At 38.9% G+C, this 18,659-nt stretch overlaps 1 protein-coding gene across 7 annotated transcripts in view; it reads right to left on the bottom strand.

The window, feature by feature from the left end:
- Positions 1-18,659, bottom strand: part of MCTP2 (multiple C2 and transmembrane domain containing 2) — a 125,219-nt gene that overhangs the window by 51,413 nt on the left and 55,147 nt on the right. For all 7 annotated transcript variants that reach the window (XM_030016039.2, XM_030016040.2, XM_041123868.1 and 4 more), the window contains 4 exons: positions 15,617-15,803; positions 14,641-14,734; positions 10,759-10,861; positions 8,269-8,371 (listed from right to left, as the gene is read on the bottom strand). In XM_030016039.2, the coding sequence (XP_029871899.1) occupies positions 8,269-8,371; positions 10,759-10,861; positions 14,641-14,734; positions 15,617-15,803 (487 nt within the window). The remainder of the gene's footprint in view (positions 1-8,268; positions 8,372-10,758; positions 10,862-14,640; positions 14,735-15,616; positions 15,804-18,659) is intronic.

The following is an 18,659-nucleotide window of genomic DNA, read 5'->3' as shown; positions in this document are numbered from 1 at the left end:
ACGTTCAGGGACTGTAATGATCAAAGATTAAAGATAACAGAGGAAATTTGGGGGCATGAAATTGCAACCATATTTAAAACAGCTATTGCTGCTCCGGCAGTTAGAAGAGGCACTCATACATACCATGGTAGAAATGGGTAACGGGGGGCGGGGGAGGCATAATGGGAACCCAGTGATTTCACAAGACAAGGGAAAGGTGACTCTCCTTCCCAATGTTCCTCCACCCTTTCTGCACCAAATAGCTCACCAAAGGGTATATGGGTTTTCTGGCTAATGGTTGAAAGGGAAGAGGGCTCTCACAAGGACCAGCTTTGCATTTTCAGTGGCGTCCGACCAGGAACTCCAGCTTTTAACTGTGTTCTCATCCAAAGCTTTGTTTAACAGGATGCTAGGTGTTACACAGGCATATATAGAATTTATTTAATAACAATAAATAACAATAATGGGCACTGCACTAAAGTGATCACAAAAAAAACCTGTTTTGCAGACCAGCAGGCTCAGATAACCTGCAGCCCCAAAACAGAGGAGGTGCTAAAGTGGCTAGCCCCTCTTCTAGGGCCAACTGGACTGGCATCAGAAGGTCCTCAGGCCAACTGCCACATAAAGTATTATGGTCCCATCATAAAGGATTCTGCTATTTCATTTGTTTGGTTCCCCCCACACACACACACAAAGCAAGGGCAAAAATTAATTTTAAAAGCTACTGAATGAAAACAAAGCAAAATTTATTTGGAAGTTAAAGATTTTGTTCAATTTTCCAAACTAAGCGAAAAATGGATTTACTGATGGTAGAGATACAGGGCCAGAAGCACTTGGTTTGAAGCTGTTATCCCTTTAGTCCAAGGGGATGTCACCCGTAGGAGGTTTACACTGAGCTTTGATTCATGGACTCTCCTGCAGCAGGATAGAAGGTACGTTGTTCCCAATGTGTCTGCAGAGATGGAGGTGTCCAATAGATATCACAATATCATAATTCTGGATTCTCCATAGTTATTAATTTGGGGGCTGAATTTCCATGTATTCCAGTTACATATATTTCCCATAACATTTCATCCTATTACCCTAGGAGCAACAACTAGCGGGAAGTTCTCTTTATATTCCTTGGGATATACTTCTTGCTTACATCTTTCAAGAGCATAACCAACAAGGAAAAAAATGCCACATGCTGCTAAATTGATAGAAAAAGGAAAAGAAATGCTATCACTTCTGAGAAGGTCTGAGTCTGATATCATGGTATTCTGCACTCAAAAAATGCTTCTGACTTTGGGGAAAGGACTCATCATTTTAAGAGCTGGAGCTGAATCAAATATTTTGGGTGTGTCTGCAGGTGTGTTTGCAGAGTAAGTTTCAAATTAGCAACAAATAACTTCCACCTCTGCATTTGGAAATAGGGGTGGTTTGCTCCTTGGAAACTTTTTTAAATGGTGTCATTATTGTTGTTGCTGCTATTCTAAAATTGAACAGGGCAGAAAGTAATGCAGTGCAAATACAGTTGTATAATCAGCTTCATGTGGCATCTTTAATTCTAAGTGTTTGACTTGTCTGGTAAAAGATGTGCAATTATAACTCAGCCTAAGACTAAACATTCATACTGATATCCTAGCTTTTGACCTTCTTCAGAGGAAAAAAGAGCACAAGAGAGAAGAACTGGCTATGAAATGGCATGTCTCCATTGCATTTTCATTTGGATAAAAAGCAAAAAAAAAAAACAACCAAAATGTCAAACAAAAGTCTCTCTTACAGTTTTGGCAACGTGCTAAGCCAGTGTGGTTCAACAAAAGGTGTAGGGTAATTCTAGCACCCATGACGGCATGGAGATTAGATCGGTGGCATGTCTCAACTGTGCCCAGAAGAAAACACGCAAAATAGCTTTTAATACTCTACAGTTTCATTGCACACTGTTCTTGGGCCAGAGTTCAGATTCTGTTCAACATCTCCTCTCAACCTCAAGAGACAGCCAGTCATATTAATTTCATTTTGGATTTATTTCTTTCTCCTCTCTGAGTACTCTTCCCCAGTCTCTGCTGTTCGCAAAGACTGCTTAAATGCTCTCCCCAGTTGTGGAAAAGGTGAGCAGCCAGGGCTGGGGTCCTAGGATGAACATCAGTGTCAGAAAGATCAGATTTCTTCTATCACCCAAACACCTTTTGCTATATACCTGATGATCTCACACAGATTTCACTCAATGCATATTCCTAGTAGTTGTGTCTAAAATAGGTTATCTTTCCTATGAATGTTTACATCTACTTATGGGAAAAGGGAAGGAAAGGAATATTCAAATTAAACGTGAAAATACCTCCAGGTAAGGTCCTTGAAGAGATATCAATATTATTCCTTTATTGATGATGTTTTATATCCACGCTGAATACTAATGCCTGCATTCTCTGAAAGCCTCTTAATAGCATACAACATACTGGAGCTCAATCACCAACCAAGACTGTCTATAACCATGTGATTAACATGAGGACAGTTGTGACTACCCCACCAACATGCTTCACTTTGCAAGGTCACCATCAGAAAACTTCTGAAAAAAAGTCAAGATTTTCATCCTACAGGAATTGCCGATATTTGGGGCATTTCCCTGTTCTGAATCAACACAGAAAGACAAAATACCAGTATCGATATTTTCACAGAACCATTCATATATTCTATACCACAGTCCCTTCTCCAAACAGGATGATGCAAAGGAATTTAACAGTTGGAAGAAAAGCTAAAATTCTTTATGCATTAAGTATTTGGACCTACAGAGGCACTTCATACAGAAGCAACTTCTGGCAGTGCTTTAGCTGAAGGAAATGTTCAGGTACATGAGACCACCATACAGTCAAGGCCCAAAGTGCACCGGGTTCCTTTCAAATGAATGAATATATTTGCTAAACTCTTCCCACAGATGTCCCCAGTAAAACAAATGTGACTAAACACAGTATTGATGTAGCCAGCCAATGCTAAATCTATTAAGCAACAACCTTCTGACTGCTTGGGAATTTTAATGAAATAGCAAAAGCAGAGATTGATATGACACAAAACACGGAGAAGACAGGACCCTTACGCAGCAAAGGGTGTTTTTTCATTGCTCTTGTCTCAAAGAAATATGGTTTAGTGGCTTTTTTTTTACATTGATTTTAAGAAAACTTCACTCTGTATCCAGCTTTGATGCAGATTCAATGTCATATATTGATGACCTGACAGAAGAACGCTGGGTTAAACCTCTGTACATCAACACCCGTGACGTGTGGAAAGGGTAATGGCTACTCTCCAAGGGTAATTCATCTAAAGCATTTGGGACCTCTGATATTCCTGTTTGAGCTCATTGCTGATGCACAATGTCATACCATTTGCCCTGAATAACAAAAAGCTGTCTTGTAATAGACACACACCTACCCTTATCAAAGGACATATTTCCCCAGGAAAAGATGAAAGCAAGCCACATGTTTGATCCACCTGGACATGAATAAAGAGGGGGTTTTGTTTCTCCCCAGTCTTACAATATACCTTGATTCGATTTTGTACAAAACGCCCATTCATTCATCCCAAAACTCTTTGCCCCAAACATTTCACTTTTAACAACCTTCTGTGGGATCCAAAGTAGAATGGAAATTTGGACTCTTGGCAGAGGATTGATATCCAGAGACCAAATAGATATGGAGCTGATGGTCTGAAAGAAAGCAAGCAGCCACATGAGGGCTTCCACAAAGTCTGAGGAGGAGCTGAAAATCCTGGGAGCACAAGGATCCTAGGTGGTACTCGAGAAAAAATGTTCCTGTTGATACCGTTTCAGTGAGTAATGCATGGTCAAGGGAGAACTTAATTTCAGAAACAAGGTGTCATTTTTTCTGGAAGAGATGTAGGGTTTTTTCCCCATTCCAAAATTTCCGGTTCATAATAGGGATAAAAGTCATAACAGACTATCCACTTCACAGCTGCCTCTATTGCATAAATGCAGCATTTTCATTTTTCTCAAGCTCTGAAGCTTTCTCCTGGAAAAGGCTGTGCACTTATGGTCAAGTGCTAAGTAATTGCAATCATCAGGTGTCTGCTCTCTGAATCCAGGCCATGTTTTAGATAATTAAGCTTGCGAAAGGCATACTACTTGTTTTCAGTGTATCATTGGCTACCGACCTTGCTAGGCACTTGAAAATATTTCACAGACCTCTTCCTGTTTGCTGAAAAAAGGGTGCAGCTGAAGTCTACTCTGAGCTGATAATTCAGCAGATAAAAACCATTCCATTCTGCGATACAACTTCACTCAAAGGTCTTTCTACAAGAGGATATTTGATATACTCTGCTTTCAAATTCATTGAAGCACACTATATGCTCCCGTGTCCCTAATAACTTGCAGCCTTCTAGGAGATAGGAGTCTCTTGAAGCAAAACAAAAAAGGCAGACCCTCACAAAGAGAAACACGGTTGCTTTTAGTAAGATCTAGGGCACAAAGGAACACAGAGAGGGAAAGGACTTCTTTGATAATTAGTTCAAGTCCCCCCAAACCTACAAAACTTCTAAACCTATCAAAATCCTTTCTTGAAGCAATGAAGTTTTTGCCCTACTTCTCCATTCCCCAGGATCTTCTTCAGTTTCTAGCACAAAAGCCTGCTCTGTTCAGTGGTGTACATGGTCTTCCCTTTCATTCCCCAGGCTCTGAGAAAGCAATCTCTCCCTCAGCCCAAAGGTTAGGCAAGCCAGACTCTACGGGTCACCTCTGGCAAAAGAGTGATCCATTTTGCTGAACATCCTGGTAGCACTACTCTATGTCTTTTCCAGTTTAAATTCCACTTCTGTGAATGTGGCTGACCAGAGCTGCATTTGATACAAGGTCTCTCATACGTACTTTAGAGGAGGACAGCAGTTTGATGAAAAGAAGGGCACAAGGAAAAAAAAAAAAAATACAATGGGTTGATTAACATGGAAAAGCTAAAGATAAAATGCAAGCAAATAACCACTTCTCTTCCTCTGTCCCCACCTACCTATAAGTAACAAAAATTCCAAATTAAGTGTAATGCTATCAAAATCAATGCCTCTACAGTGCATTATTAATAGAGCTGTATGAGAAACAAAGCAAATTGTGTATTCATCCAATATTGCTTCTTCATACCTATCAAAAGAACATGAAGTTTTCAGCTTTATTCATCATCTGACAATTTAAAACTCTTCTCATACTGCCCAATTTTTTATGTTTCTTACTTGGTGCCTGCAACAAGCCTAGATCACAGTCAAGGATGACTGTAAAGCATAAGTAACTTCACCATCTCTGAATTTTTTGTGCAGTAAGGTTATTAGTGTGTTAATGTTAATGTGATGATGAAGGTGTATGCATGTTTGCAAAACGCCAGTGTAAGACTCCCGAACACATTTAAACCAAAACTTGTCAAGTTAATTAAACATTTCATATCCCTCCAACATATACTTTATTCAAGGCAATTTTTCATTAAGAAAAGAAGCTAGTCATCCATGAACAATTCCTGAAGTAGACTTACTTCATGCGCTGACAGCTCACAAGTCAAACTTGTGCACTTTTAACAGGAAAAAAAAAAAAATATGGCAAATGCATTTCTATTTTCAAAAGATAATTTAATGCAAGGCAAATATTAGGCCTGATTACCTAGAGAAATTAAACCTATATGATTTGCAAGGTTTCCTTGAGTCTTTAGCTATTGTTCTCTTTCAGCATATTTATCTAAATGTTTCAAAGGATACATTCAAATTTAGAGTCAAAATGACAACATACATCGAAATTCCCATTTCGAGAAAAAGAGCTTAGAAAATTGCAGTTCTCTGTCTGAGCAGACTAAGTTAATAGGTGCAAAATGGTTTTTAATCAGAAGCAGAGACGAATATATTTACACTAGATTTGACTGAAATAGGAGGCAGAGAAGTTTGGATGGGAAGGAAGAAGATCAGTTGGCAAGAGAAAGCATAAACAATTTTTATTTTATTTTTTTGTCTCAAACCTTGGACAAAAAGCCTACGCTGAATAGCTTGGACATTACCACACACATGCACTCCCCTCCTCTGCCTTGTTACACGCTTCCTAAGGGATACTTGAAAAATGCCTATAAAATCAACAGAAAATCCAAATCTAACATCTTCTCACTGTGAGCCCACACAGCCTGCTGCCGATCATGCAGACCATTTGGCAAGCACTGGATCTGCAGGAGAGCAGCTGCTCCAGCCACTCTCTTCCAGTAACATCAGAGATACGAGGACTTGGGGAAAAATTAACAAAGTGATCAAAAATGGAATAAAAGATGTTAAGAGGTTTTTTTCCTCCCTGTAAACATCAAATCATCCTCCATGCCCAACTGACTCTAATATTGTTCTAAACCTGGAGATATTGACAACTCAAGCCACTAAAATAGACAAACAATCTAAAATATTCCCAGCCTTAAAAAGAACTTGCAGTCCAAGCCACGGAAGGAAGAGGATTGTAAAGCACAAGACAGTGTGTGGGGCACCCAAGAGCTCAGTATTTACTCCTCAGCTTCTCTAGCTTAGGCTCTTTATATCCCCAAATTGCAGGGGTTCCCCTGTTCTGTACTCTGGTATAACTTGGAAAGAGCACACGGTGGATGAAAACAAACACACTTTCGTGAAGAGATTCAGAAGCCACATTGCTTTTAGCTCACGTACACAAGAAATACACTTGTTTAGATACAATAACAACAAAACTGGAGCACATTGGCCTATTACTTTACCACTATAAAGCATTCCTTAGGTTGGGATCATATCCTCTCAGCCAGTTCAAGAATTTTCTGGGCAGTTCATTATTTATTTGGAAACATCAAATATTTGCAGTTACCCTCTCTGATCTTGATTGGTCCCTAAACTATGCTGACTCTGTGGGCCTTATATGGCCTGCTTTGATCAGATGGGACCTTTGCTTTCCCTCTAGAAACCTCCCGTTTCTCCAGTCTCTGCTAGGACAGAGCCCCACTAACCCGTTATTGCAATACTGCCTTTCCTGCAGCAGCCCACCTCTAAAACTCAAACTCTTGCCTTGAAAAGATGTGTGCCAGCCTTTCTGAGGAGGTGAATATGCTTTCACAGGGATGTTTCAAAACAATACTGCAATTTTGTACTCTATAATCTCAATCAGGATTCACCGTCTGCCTATTCGAGAGTGCTATTACCCACAGCATCACACTGTGCATCACCAAAAGCATCTCACTACTGCATGTATCGCTTGAATCACATTATATATTGCAAGCATGAATGTTTGTACAGGGCTCAACACAGTACTCACTGCATAAATACCTGTCACACCCTCTCCTCTGCATAGGGAACCTACTGCAAAACATCAGTGCCTCAAAACTCAAGGAAACCCCCATGCTTCCAGTTACACGTGCTTACATGACTTGACTGATATGAGCACAAAACTCCCATGATGTTTCAAGCTCCATCTACTAACTGATTCATTAAAAGTCACAGCCTAGAAAGTTCTTCCCAAATGTTACTGCAAAAGTTACCAGAATCTTCTGTGATATTGCACATACACATAGAGCTGTTTACATCCTCTTGATCTGGTTTACTCACTCTATTATTACCAGCCTTGTTCCAAAATTAAATCAGTCTCACCAAACACAAAGCTGCTTTTCCCCCATTTCTCTATTAATGTCTTTTAATGACCCTTTTATGTTCCCCTCTCTTTAACTTGGCCTTTTTTGGCCATTTCTGAAAAAGCTTCAACTCTCCTTAATCTCCAGAGCAACCACTTTCCCCTGAGCTTGCTTGGTTTCCAGTTTTGATTTTATACTCTCATGGTAGCGCTGACTCTTCACATATTTGTTTACAGAACAAAAGCCACCAGTCTTTAAAAGCACTATGGAGTAGAAAACACCCCTTTTAGGTAATTTTATTCAGCTGTGCCAATAACAACAGCTATCTCTAGTCAATCCTACTGTGATGTGCAATTACTTTCCTGGAGTAAAAAGCAAGACAGAACAAAGACATGCTTAAAATGTTACCTTCAGAAGATGATGTGGAAACATACAGAACTCAGTTATGTTTTCAGACCTACATGGCATATAGTACTGATGAAGTACAGACACTTCTGCAATTTTCTTTCCAATCAACCAAATTTGTGCTAAAATGGGTTGGCAATGCTCGTTACACTAAGGAGAACTATAAACACTGCCAACTAAGGCATATATAGATCACAAAACCTGTTTATCTCTAAATCTGTGTTGGTTTGTGCTATGGAGAAAAGAAATGCAACTCGTTCCCAGCAAAACCATCAATGTTTGAATGATATATGTGGCAAAGGTAACTTACAGACAGCAAAGGGATGGCAACTTTTCCAAGAAAATCAGGGGGTTTATCTCCATCTTCATCAAACACTGTCACTTCCAGAACATCATGAATATCTTTAATAGGACTGGAACAAAAAGTGCAGACGCATAAAAAAATAATATTCGATACACATGCACTCAGTCTCCTCCACAAAGATCTGAGAACACTGTTTTACTAATTAAGTTTCTATTACCTTGTAGTATAAAACTAGCATTTAATTAAATCCCCCCAAAAATGAATCAAATGATGGGTATTCCCCACGCTTTCCCCTCATGTTTCAGTCCCATAACTAGGTGAAGAAAACTACCAAACAGTGACATTTTTTGTGCATTGATGATGCAAACAGTGTAAAACTCAGCTGTCCAACAGAGCAAGCTGGTGACTGGGAGGGGTCAAGGGCTGAATTCGAAACCAGGCTTCAGGACATTAAAGAAATAATCCAGGAACCAAAACTTATGTAACTTCATCTGACTTGAACAATTATCTCCTTTTTAAGGTAGTAACAAATCAATTACTTTGAAAAAAAAAAAACCAAACCTATCAACCCTAATTGAAGGCCAAATGTACAATATTTTTGTTCCATTCAGTGTAAATGCTCTACTGATGTGGCAGCAGGCACTCGATGCTAAGTATTTATCAGATCATTAATAAATCAGAGTCTCATTTGAGAAAAGTTATATCTGCGTGCCTGCAAAAGCACGGGTAAGTAGAGATGACTTATGACTTGCATTCATTATCTCCTCTTTTCCTTTTTCCATGTGCAAGAGTTAAAGAAAGAGGTACAGGGTACAGTGTGTTTGTCAGTTAACTAAGTGCAGCCGATGTGCCCAAAAGAAGGGTTTTTCAGAGCAATCCTGCTCCCAGACCCTCTGCCTGCAACATGGAGTTGCTCCTCACATACCAGAGTCTGAACCTAAAAGCCACCTGGGTTGTTTCTCCAGCTAGCAGCTGTAGCATGTTCTGTGATGTGACCCAGTGGCAGCCAAACCACCATGAAATGCACTGTTTTCAAGACATCATGGCTTTAAAATACATTGAAACCTGCCACTTCTGCAACCATACTTCCATATTCCTCTCCAAGCCATTATCATTTTCCATATGATATAACTACCAGTGGTATAAAATATTAAAACCCCACAGTGACACACAGAGATAAGTGTGTTGCAGAAAATCTGAATATGATGGGAAGGGCTCTCTGATGGTATTGAACACTCCAGCTGAAATGGATTCATCCACTCAAAACTGTCTACTCTGCTCCAAAATAAATCTAAATCATCAATAGCTTTTAAGGTGCTTAATTGGAAATTTTAAAAATGACCAAAAAAATCTAAGGAGAGAAGCAAGGACTGGCTCTGCAGATTTGGTGCTTGGACTAGCCACGCAAAAGCAATAACAAAGTTAAAGAAAGTCCATAGCAGACATTTCTGAGACCCACAGGAAATAGAGACATAAACTTTCTTTTTAAATAAAATAATTTTGGATTCTTATTAGATTTATTTTGTTGGCTGAACATCCGACAAGGCTCATCTGCTGGCAGAATCTCAGAATAAACAGTGATGTGTGGAAGCTTCTTGAGAACAGACAAAGGGAAAGGACTCCAAGAGACATGCATTCAGCTGCACCTATGAATTAAACAGAAATCTGGCAAGGTACTTCTATCAAAGAGATCAGATACTTTTTATTGTGTTCGCATTCAGCCCACTATTTATGAATGTTGCTTTTGCAAGAATCCTTCGTTCTCAAACTGTTCTTCCAGTAGACAGGTGCAAATGTCATAAATGCTCCATTGCTAGCCCTCATGGTTGCCTTCTTGCCACAGACTGCTACAGTCTTGGAGACATTGAACTCACTCAGTTATATTCACAAAAATATTTTTGTCAGCATAAAGCAAGACTAAAAAAATGTGCTGCCTAAAAGCAATACCTAAATTATCACTTTTGTTATTAATAAAGTCACCAAAAAAAAAAGATTACTTTGACTTCCATAAAAATTTAAGCTTCTCTTTTGGGATAATCTATGTTTGACTAGTTTAAATTCAGAAGATATACCAGGAACAACATGAGCTCTAATTTTCTGCTTACTTACAAATTAAACAAGGATTCTACCATGGTTCAATGAAACATTTTCTTTTAAATTACGGAAAATGTAGGCATGAGTATCTGGTCTCTACTTTCTGTTATATTATCTCTTGGATCCAGCTATGACTCCATTATGTCTAGTCATGATTCTTCCTATAAATATCACTATAATTTTTCTTTTAATGACTTCTATTAATAAACTCCATGCAAGAACTAGTAAAAGGCAAAAGGCTTTAATTGAGTTATATTTGATATTTCTCCAACATCCTCTCTGACTATGAAAAAATGACATATCTTAAACTTGACCTTTGTATTTTCCCAAAGTCGATAGCTTTTATAATTAAGCTTCTAACTATTTGGTGTTGCAGCATGTTTTCAAAAGCAATCCACTTACAATGTGAAAACTTTGTTCCACTCTGGATTGAGGTTCTTGTAAACGGTGTGTGTTTGAAGACTGTCGTTTCCCAGCTCTAATACACAGAAAGGATCACTTTTACCTAGAGAAAGATCAGATAGATTAAAAAAAAAAAAAAAAAAAAAAAAAAAAAAAAAAAAAAATTAAGTGGACCAGTTATTGTATTTAGCATGCACACTCTTTCTTTGCAGTAGGGCTGAGGAAGTGATCGGTCAAATAAAATTAGATCCATTAAGACAACTGCAAATTGCCTTGTTCTGTTGGAATGGTTTGCTAAATAAACAATATCTCCGATGCATCTTCAGTTCTGGAAACTCTAACACTTACCTTACAACTCGTTCAGGTAGCTTCACTCTAATACCTGAAATCCGAGATTTACAGTGAATCATCTCTAAGTCTTTATAGCAAGAAAAATCTGCTCATGTTGACAATTACTCAGACAACATGAAAACAGTACCATCATTCTGACCCAGGTAAGCATCAGTGCTGCAGTTACAGCTCTCTATTTTATCTGCTGCTTAGAGCCTGTGGTCTTCTTCAGTTGATTACAGGATTAAGTAGCCGCACCATGAGAAGTACGGCACTGTCTGTATCAGCAGCATTTCTTCAATTAGTTCCATGTGAGCAAGTCCTTGAAGCTATGAAGACCCTACACAGTGCCACAGTTTAAACAAAACCCAACATCAACTGGAGAATCCATGCATGAACCAGGTATGGTACTTAAAGCAAATAAAACAACCCCCCAAAAAAACAAAACAAAAAAACCCCAACCCACAAACCAAAAAACAAGAACAAACACACGTCCCCCCACCCCCCAATCTGCTCTCAAAAGAAGGATGTCAGCGTGGAACCTATCATGGCGAAGACATGTTTGCTAATGTATTTTTTTGATAACTCACATTACGTGAATTTGTAGCTTTCACAACTTATTGCAGCTCAGCAGTTTCCATTGTGAACAGAATAGCCTTTATCAGCATGTCTGGCTCAATATCTGATTTAATCTCATCTTCAGTGTTCATGTATAACTCAGTCACAGACACTCCAGCCTAACTTTTATGTAGGCAACTAAATATGTCAGCAGTGCAGGGATTTAGGTAGCAGACAAACAAGATATTTAAGCAAAAGCTGTCTTTTTCTTAATTCTTATTTTTGGTATCATTAATGCAGAGCTCTTAAGGTTCTTACTCTGAGAAGTTTATAAACTAAACAGGAATCTTTTCAGTATGTAAACAGTGGGTATTAACTAGTCGATATTGGTAAAGTTTAAAGACCATTTTACTGGAATGTATTTGTCTTCTCCTTTTGAGCTTACATGCCCATTCCCTGATAAGTGTGGAAAATGCACGTAGCTTTTCAGAGAACTGCTTGAAATGCAAACTGGTATATGCCAAAAACAATCCCACTGTATAATTTGGTATTCCGAATGCTATTTTTTGGTCAGTGAGCAAATGCAGTGTTTGAGGAGAACTCTCATGCGTACACAGAAAACATCCAACAAAGCAGAAAAAGTCATTTTCACGTCAACAAAACTATTATCTAGGAATATAAAAGTATGGAAGGCTCAAACTGGGCTAGTTGTGGCTGAAGAGCTTCTACATATTTGATATAGCTGTGTGGAAACTAGCCTAAAATTTATGTCAAGTGGTAAAATATGGATTTTCAAAACACTGTTCAAAACCAAAGCAGATACTATGTTGTTTTCTGATAGCTATTATTATAGTAGGCTAAAAACTTACAATTAAAATCTGTAATGCCAACATATAATCGACTGACAAGAGAAATCCCAATCGCACCAAAATCCAATCTTTACTATGGTATAAGGTGGCATTACACTTGTCATCAGATAACTGGTCTGCAGAAGTTCACCCACGCAAGACTCATGACTTCTACCGGACAGGGCAAGGAGGGAATGCTACCTGCTCGCACTGCTCCTCTATTAACCCTTGGAAATCTTTGTACCTCTTATTGTCTCAGCAATTTTGCCTTTATCAGATTTTTAGCTGGACTTTGAATTTACTTTTATCAATAACAATAAATCTGAGCAGTCTCCCTGGCAATGCAGGAAATATGGCACTGCTCTAGGAGGGCTCTATTATGGAAGCCCATAATTGCTGCACTAATCATTTATGAATGGCTCAGAACAGATAATTAATCTTTATGTCTCTCATTTCATGATCAGAAATTATGCTATTTTTACCTAAAATGGCTGCATCCTTTTGCAATTTGGTGGGTCTATTACAGCATAATACTAGGATATTTTCAGCACTGCCATTGAAAAACAATTTGTCATTTGCTTCATGAATCAGGCTCAAAGCCTGGGTTATTTTGAATATAATGACAGACTGAGTAACCTTTTACTTAAGCAGAATTTCATTCTGTGCTATGCACAAGGAATGTGTGTCACATACTCTGTATGAAAAGTCTTTGAATTGCAGAATCAAGAACCTGCGTCTCTTCCAACGTTCATTATCCACCCACACGCTCCTGTTTAAGTATTGAGGGAAAGGGGACCAAATCCATCACTGATGCAACTGCATTAGCATGAAGTTTTTCAAAGGGTAAATAACCTTCCAGGCTCAGCTCTTTCCCTGGACACTATGTTAAAACCTCACATATTTCTAGATAGCCCTAGCCCTGCCGTTTGCCAAAAGTTCTGCTTTGCTGTCGTACACTACTTATTAAATTTGTTAGTAAGGTGCAGTTACACTCCTAATTCCATATAGATGTATGCATCATGTCAATTTAGAAATGCATTTCTGTACAAGCTACCTTTCATTATTGGCAGGTTTTTTGTTTGTTTTCAAACTAAGTTCTTCAGTTCTTTAAAGTACTGCTCTCTGCAGTGACCTTTTCTCCCACTGCAGGGTTAAGCAGTGAATTGAAAATGAAATAGTATCATGATTAATCTTGGGCTTTCTCCTTTGGTCCTTATTTTAGGTGCAACATTCTCTTATGTTACAATATCTTCATGAATACCAGAGAATGGGGCAAAAGTGTTTTCTCTCTACCACCTTTCCTGCCTTTATCAACAAGTTATCTTAAAAAATTACTGTGTCAGCAAATACAAAACACACTATGCTATGTCTGAATTATGAGCTGCTGCAAGATACAGAGAGGAATTAAAAGGTCTCCAGAATCCTGGAGAAGATGATAATAAAAATAATAATATCCAGGCAGTCGCTACAGAGAAGTATCAATTCGCTAGACCTTCCCTGGAGAAACAATATAAAGTTGTATTTTTAAAAGGCGTTAGTGTTCATTGCTGTCAGGACCAAGCACAATTTGAGGTACAGCTCAGTGGAAAATCATTCCTTTTCTTGGAGTAAGGGTGCCAAAAAGATCATCCCAAATTGAAGCCTAAAAAAAGACGTAAAAGAAACCATCGCACTCACATCCCCATCGCCAGCAAGCTTTCTTTTTCAGGTGAAAGCTGCAGCACCACCCAAGCCCATCCACTCAGCACCAGGTCAGACACCCCCAAAATCTTTCAGTCCTGCTCACAAACTCACAAGGCACTGGATAAAAGATGGAGAGGCTGCTTTGCAGGCACCATCACTTTATATCGACTCTTATTTTACATATTCCTGCTGGAAAATACAACAGTACACCATGCCAAGTGTTAAGTTATCGGTCACACCACTCAGATCCAAAGGGGAAATCAGATCTCCATGCACTGGACCTTCCCACATACTTTTGGGAGTCAAAACCATTTGGTATCTCAGTTTCCTGAGGCAGGTTTCACCGCTAGAGAAATGATGGGAAGATTTACTTTTCCTTGATCAACAGACAGTACTACGCAAAGTCTAAGTAGCACTCACAATATATTATAGCATCATATGCTGCAAAATAGAACTAAAATACCTGCAAAATCTGCTGCCAATAGGTCCACTGCCTTTAAAACTTTAACTTGTAAGAAGCCAATGTCCTTTATGTCCCAAAAGGAATTCTTTATACACTGCAAAGAAGAAAGCATAAAGATATATTTTGTTTGTAATTCAGTAAGAAACAGAAATTACTGAACTACTAAATGACTTACATTTTTATATCCATTGCTATTTCTGCGGTGTTTCAGTTCAGCAGCTGATAAACCCATAAATACATGTCCACTATCCCAGTCTCACTGCATCATGACCCTGAGGTTCATGGCATCACATGCTACCTGCTCCTAAGGAAATTCTCCGTTCACATAAGTTACATGTTAACGTTATGGTGGAGGTTCAAAGGAGCCCTGCATGTTTATTCAAATATCATCTGCCAATTAAAACAGAAAATGGGAAATAGGTAGACCTGGAGAAGCAGCACGGGTCAGGAAGGCAGCACACTCAATCAGGACTGAGGAACCTGTCCTCCAAAGCTTCAACTTACGTGGTTCAAATTCCTCACGTTCAGTCTCGCACCCCATTTCAGAGAGATATACCTATTCCTTCTTGCCCAGCTCTTGAGGATTGAGGTGTGGAAGCCATCATATGGCTTTATCTTCCAATAGTTGAAAGTCCAGAACATATCCTCCCCAAAGGAGGAAAAAAAGCTAAGTATACTATGATCTCCCTGTGATACTCAGTGTATCTCATTCTCCATGATAATCTTTTAATACAATTCAAGTTTGCAAGGAAAAGTATTAGTTTAAAACTCAACAAATACAAGCAGCCAAATTACTTGGGTCTATCTGCCCTGCCAATCTCCTTGTCATTCTAAGCATAATAACTATTCTGTGTAATACTTTTCTCTGGTAGGAGACCTGTTGTTATGACTCGACAATTCCACCCCCCCACCCCAGTTTTGACTACTTTCAAAACTAAAGGAGAAAAAAAAGAAGAAAAAAAAAATGCAAACTCACATAGCGCTGTGAAATCTGTTGCCGTTCACTGGGGTCTCCCAAAGGACACACGCACAGATCAGAGATAGACACTCCTGTACACGGAGCAACTGCAATCAACATTAGCAGGGACCCTGGACGTTTTTCCAGAGGCAGCTCTAAGCAATTGGTCTGCTTCATCGGCAGGGCAGTAATGTCAACTTGGCACCTAGAATGACATTGCCAACGGTTAATAAGAAAAAGGAGCTGGGGGGGGGGGGGATAAAAAATAAAGCAACATTTGTATTGATTTCAGTAGCAAACAAGCACCAAAACTTATTGCTTGTTCAGGATGGAAAGAGTGCAAAAAAAAAAAGCATCTTAAAATTAAACATGGGAAACCAATTAACCAATTTGTGTTGCACTTAACTGTCAAGTTTTGCTTTCTGGTTCACCTACTGGCAAGCAGAGGTAAAAGGTTTGGGCTGCAAGTACAGTAGGAAAACTTAACTCTGGCCTGCCTCACTTCCTCTCTAAAATCCCCTGGTGTTTTGTGATGGATTTGAAACACAATTTTATTTCACCTGGGGGAAAAGAAAAGGGGTAAACACAAAATTTAAAACATTAGCCTAAAATAGATTAGTTTCTTTAAAGTCACATACTCCATTTTATGCTACATTATACTGTATGCCCCAATCTCTTTTACAAGCCTTACTAGAGCTACATTTTCAGTGTACTGTTATATTTCCCAAAGGGAAGGATTGTCTTAAAAGTCCCCCCCAACCCCTGCACATAATATGTAACACTAACCTGATACTTCCCCCTAAATAAAAATAAGGAGGCAAAAAGAGAAACATTCATAAAGAGACAATAATAAATGATGAGTATGGCTAAAGCAGAGAGAGATCACTAGACAGCCAGTTATATGCGAAGGGAGCGGTTAAATGCAACAGAAAGCCTAATCACTTGGCTCGACTAAATGCCTTCTATTTAGAAGTCCAGTAAATGGAGTGGAACTTTTTTGAACCTCCGAGGGGCTTGGCTTTTAAGAACAGGCTGAACAAAAGTTACAGATGAAAAAGGAAAAAACAAAAATAAGGAAGGAGAAGCTTTGTTGCCACAGTGCAAGGGGAGTCACATTTCTCAAAGGGACTGCAAGTGGATGATGGAGAGTGAGAGCTTTCGCTCCGCTTACTGCCTGCCGACAAGTTTTTATTTAAACTAAACTTGTTAAGGTGTTGTCTTAATAGGCTAAAATTCCACAGGGTTCCCCCAGGTGGGTTTCTTCTGGGTAAATGGTGCATGTAGTGTTCCTGATTGATCCCATTCCAGTAGTAGAGCTGGAGCAGTTTATACCCATCTGCTATAAATTGCATGCTTTCCGCTTCTTAACAGCCTATTTTCTGTGAATGCTAAGGGGGGTAAAAAAAAAAAAAAAATCCCAAAACATTTCAGCCTGAAAAACCAAGAAGCTATGTTATGAAGTAAAAGCCATTGCTCTAATGAGTTTGTAAGTCATCCAGTAGCTCCGTGTATTAAAACACAGCTCTTTGTAAGATTCTTCTGACCACAGTCAATGGGGATGACTTTGCCTTAAGCGTGCTCTTTGCTATTCACTGCACTGAACGTACAACAGGTTGCAAGTTTACTCTTATTAACTGCTTTCAAGTGCTTTGAAAGAGAAAGAAAATAAACCAGGAAGAGTACCGACACTGTTTGGTGCGTAGGCTGCCTCTCAACACAATTTCCAAGTGTGAGAGGTTGCATTTAAAGCTCATTGCTACACCTAGACTCTTCAGAAAGATGTGACAAGAGAAGTTACAGCAGAAAGTAAAACAAAACAACAACAACAAAGGCAAGCATTTGAGAAAAAGACCTTATCACTTCCACACTGGAGGTCAACATCACCTTGGCTTCATTAACACAGTTGCTTCTCTGCAACTGCAGAGTTTTACTGATACTTTAGGTATCAGTGCAAAAGGGGGGATGTATCGTTATCTTGGGGTTTATTTTTTTTTTACAGATGAAGAATCTGAAGAAAGGAGAGGGGAAAACTCAGGGTCACCCAGCTGGTCTGTAGTTCAGCTGGCAATAGCGGCCACGTCTCCCACATCAGCATTTCATACACCACCCACTCAACACAGTCCGCAACTGGGGAAAAAGCTGCATTTGCTTTTTTATGTTAAGAACTTTCCATGGGGTGAAAGAGAAACAACAACTCATTCAGACAAGGGTGCATCTCCCACCAACAGATAACCTCAGAAATCTCTTGTATCTCAAAGGCAAAGTTAAATATAATTCTAGCTTGTTTTGGCAAATTGGAATTGTTTCTCTTATTAAAAGAATTTGATTAGCCAAAGGTCAAAGAAAAGATTGAGTATAAGGGCGTGGGGGTAGGAGGGATGCACATGTGGAGGGGAAAACAGCAGGAGGTGGAGTATAAGCATTTCTTCCTCAAATCATGTCTGATTTCCGTGCAAACTAACTTCCTTAAAACATCTGTGTTCACTCAAGGTGATGGTATGCCTCTGTATTTTCTTTTGAGGAACTGAAAGGAAAATCCACATTTGCACTTGTAAATGGCAAAAGGCTTAAGAAAAAAAGACAATCTGTTTCATTTAGGTTATACAACGTAATTGATCAGACTGCAAAGAATGCAGCTTGGTAAAACAATTAGACATTCAATTTACTATATAAATTCAGCAGTTTCCACACAAACACTTCTACACTATTAAAACGAGTCTAATGATTTCCAAACTACTTCCTCCATCCTCCTGAAACAAACTCTTCCTTTCCTTCTTTCTCAGCTTTCTATCTGCAAAACCTTATTACAGATAATTATTTCACAGGAAAGTGGTAAGAGACTATCGTGATGGGCACAGTATAAAACTAATGGAGGTAATCCGCTTTTTGCTCAAAAGTTGCCTGATCTGAATGCAAAGGACAAAACTTTCAGATTATGTGTATTTTAGGTGATGCAAATGATCTCCTGAGTTAAATTCTCAACATTGTAATCCTATCTCAGAATAGGATAGCTCTGCTTGTTGTCATCGTTTGTTACATTACATATTAAATTCAGGTACAG

Source organism: Aquila chrysaetos, chromosome 5, assembly GCF_900496995.4.
Source record: "Aquila chrysaetos chrysaetos chromosome 5, bAquChr1.4, whole genome shotgun sequence".
In the NCBI taxonomy this organism is placed as follows: domain Eukaryota; kingdom Metazoa; phylum Chordata; class Aves; order Accipitriformes; family Accipitridae; genus Aquila; species Aquila chrysaetos.
Note: the sequence above shows the minus strand (reverse complement) of the source record. Positions and strands in the feature narration are given on the sequence as shown.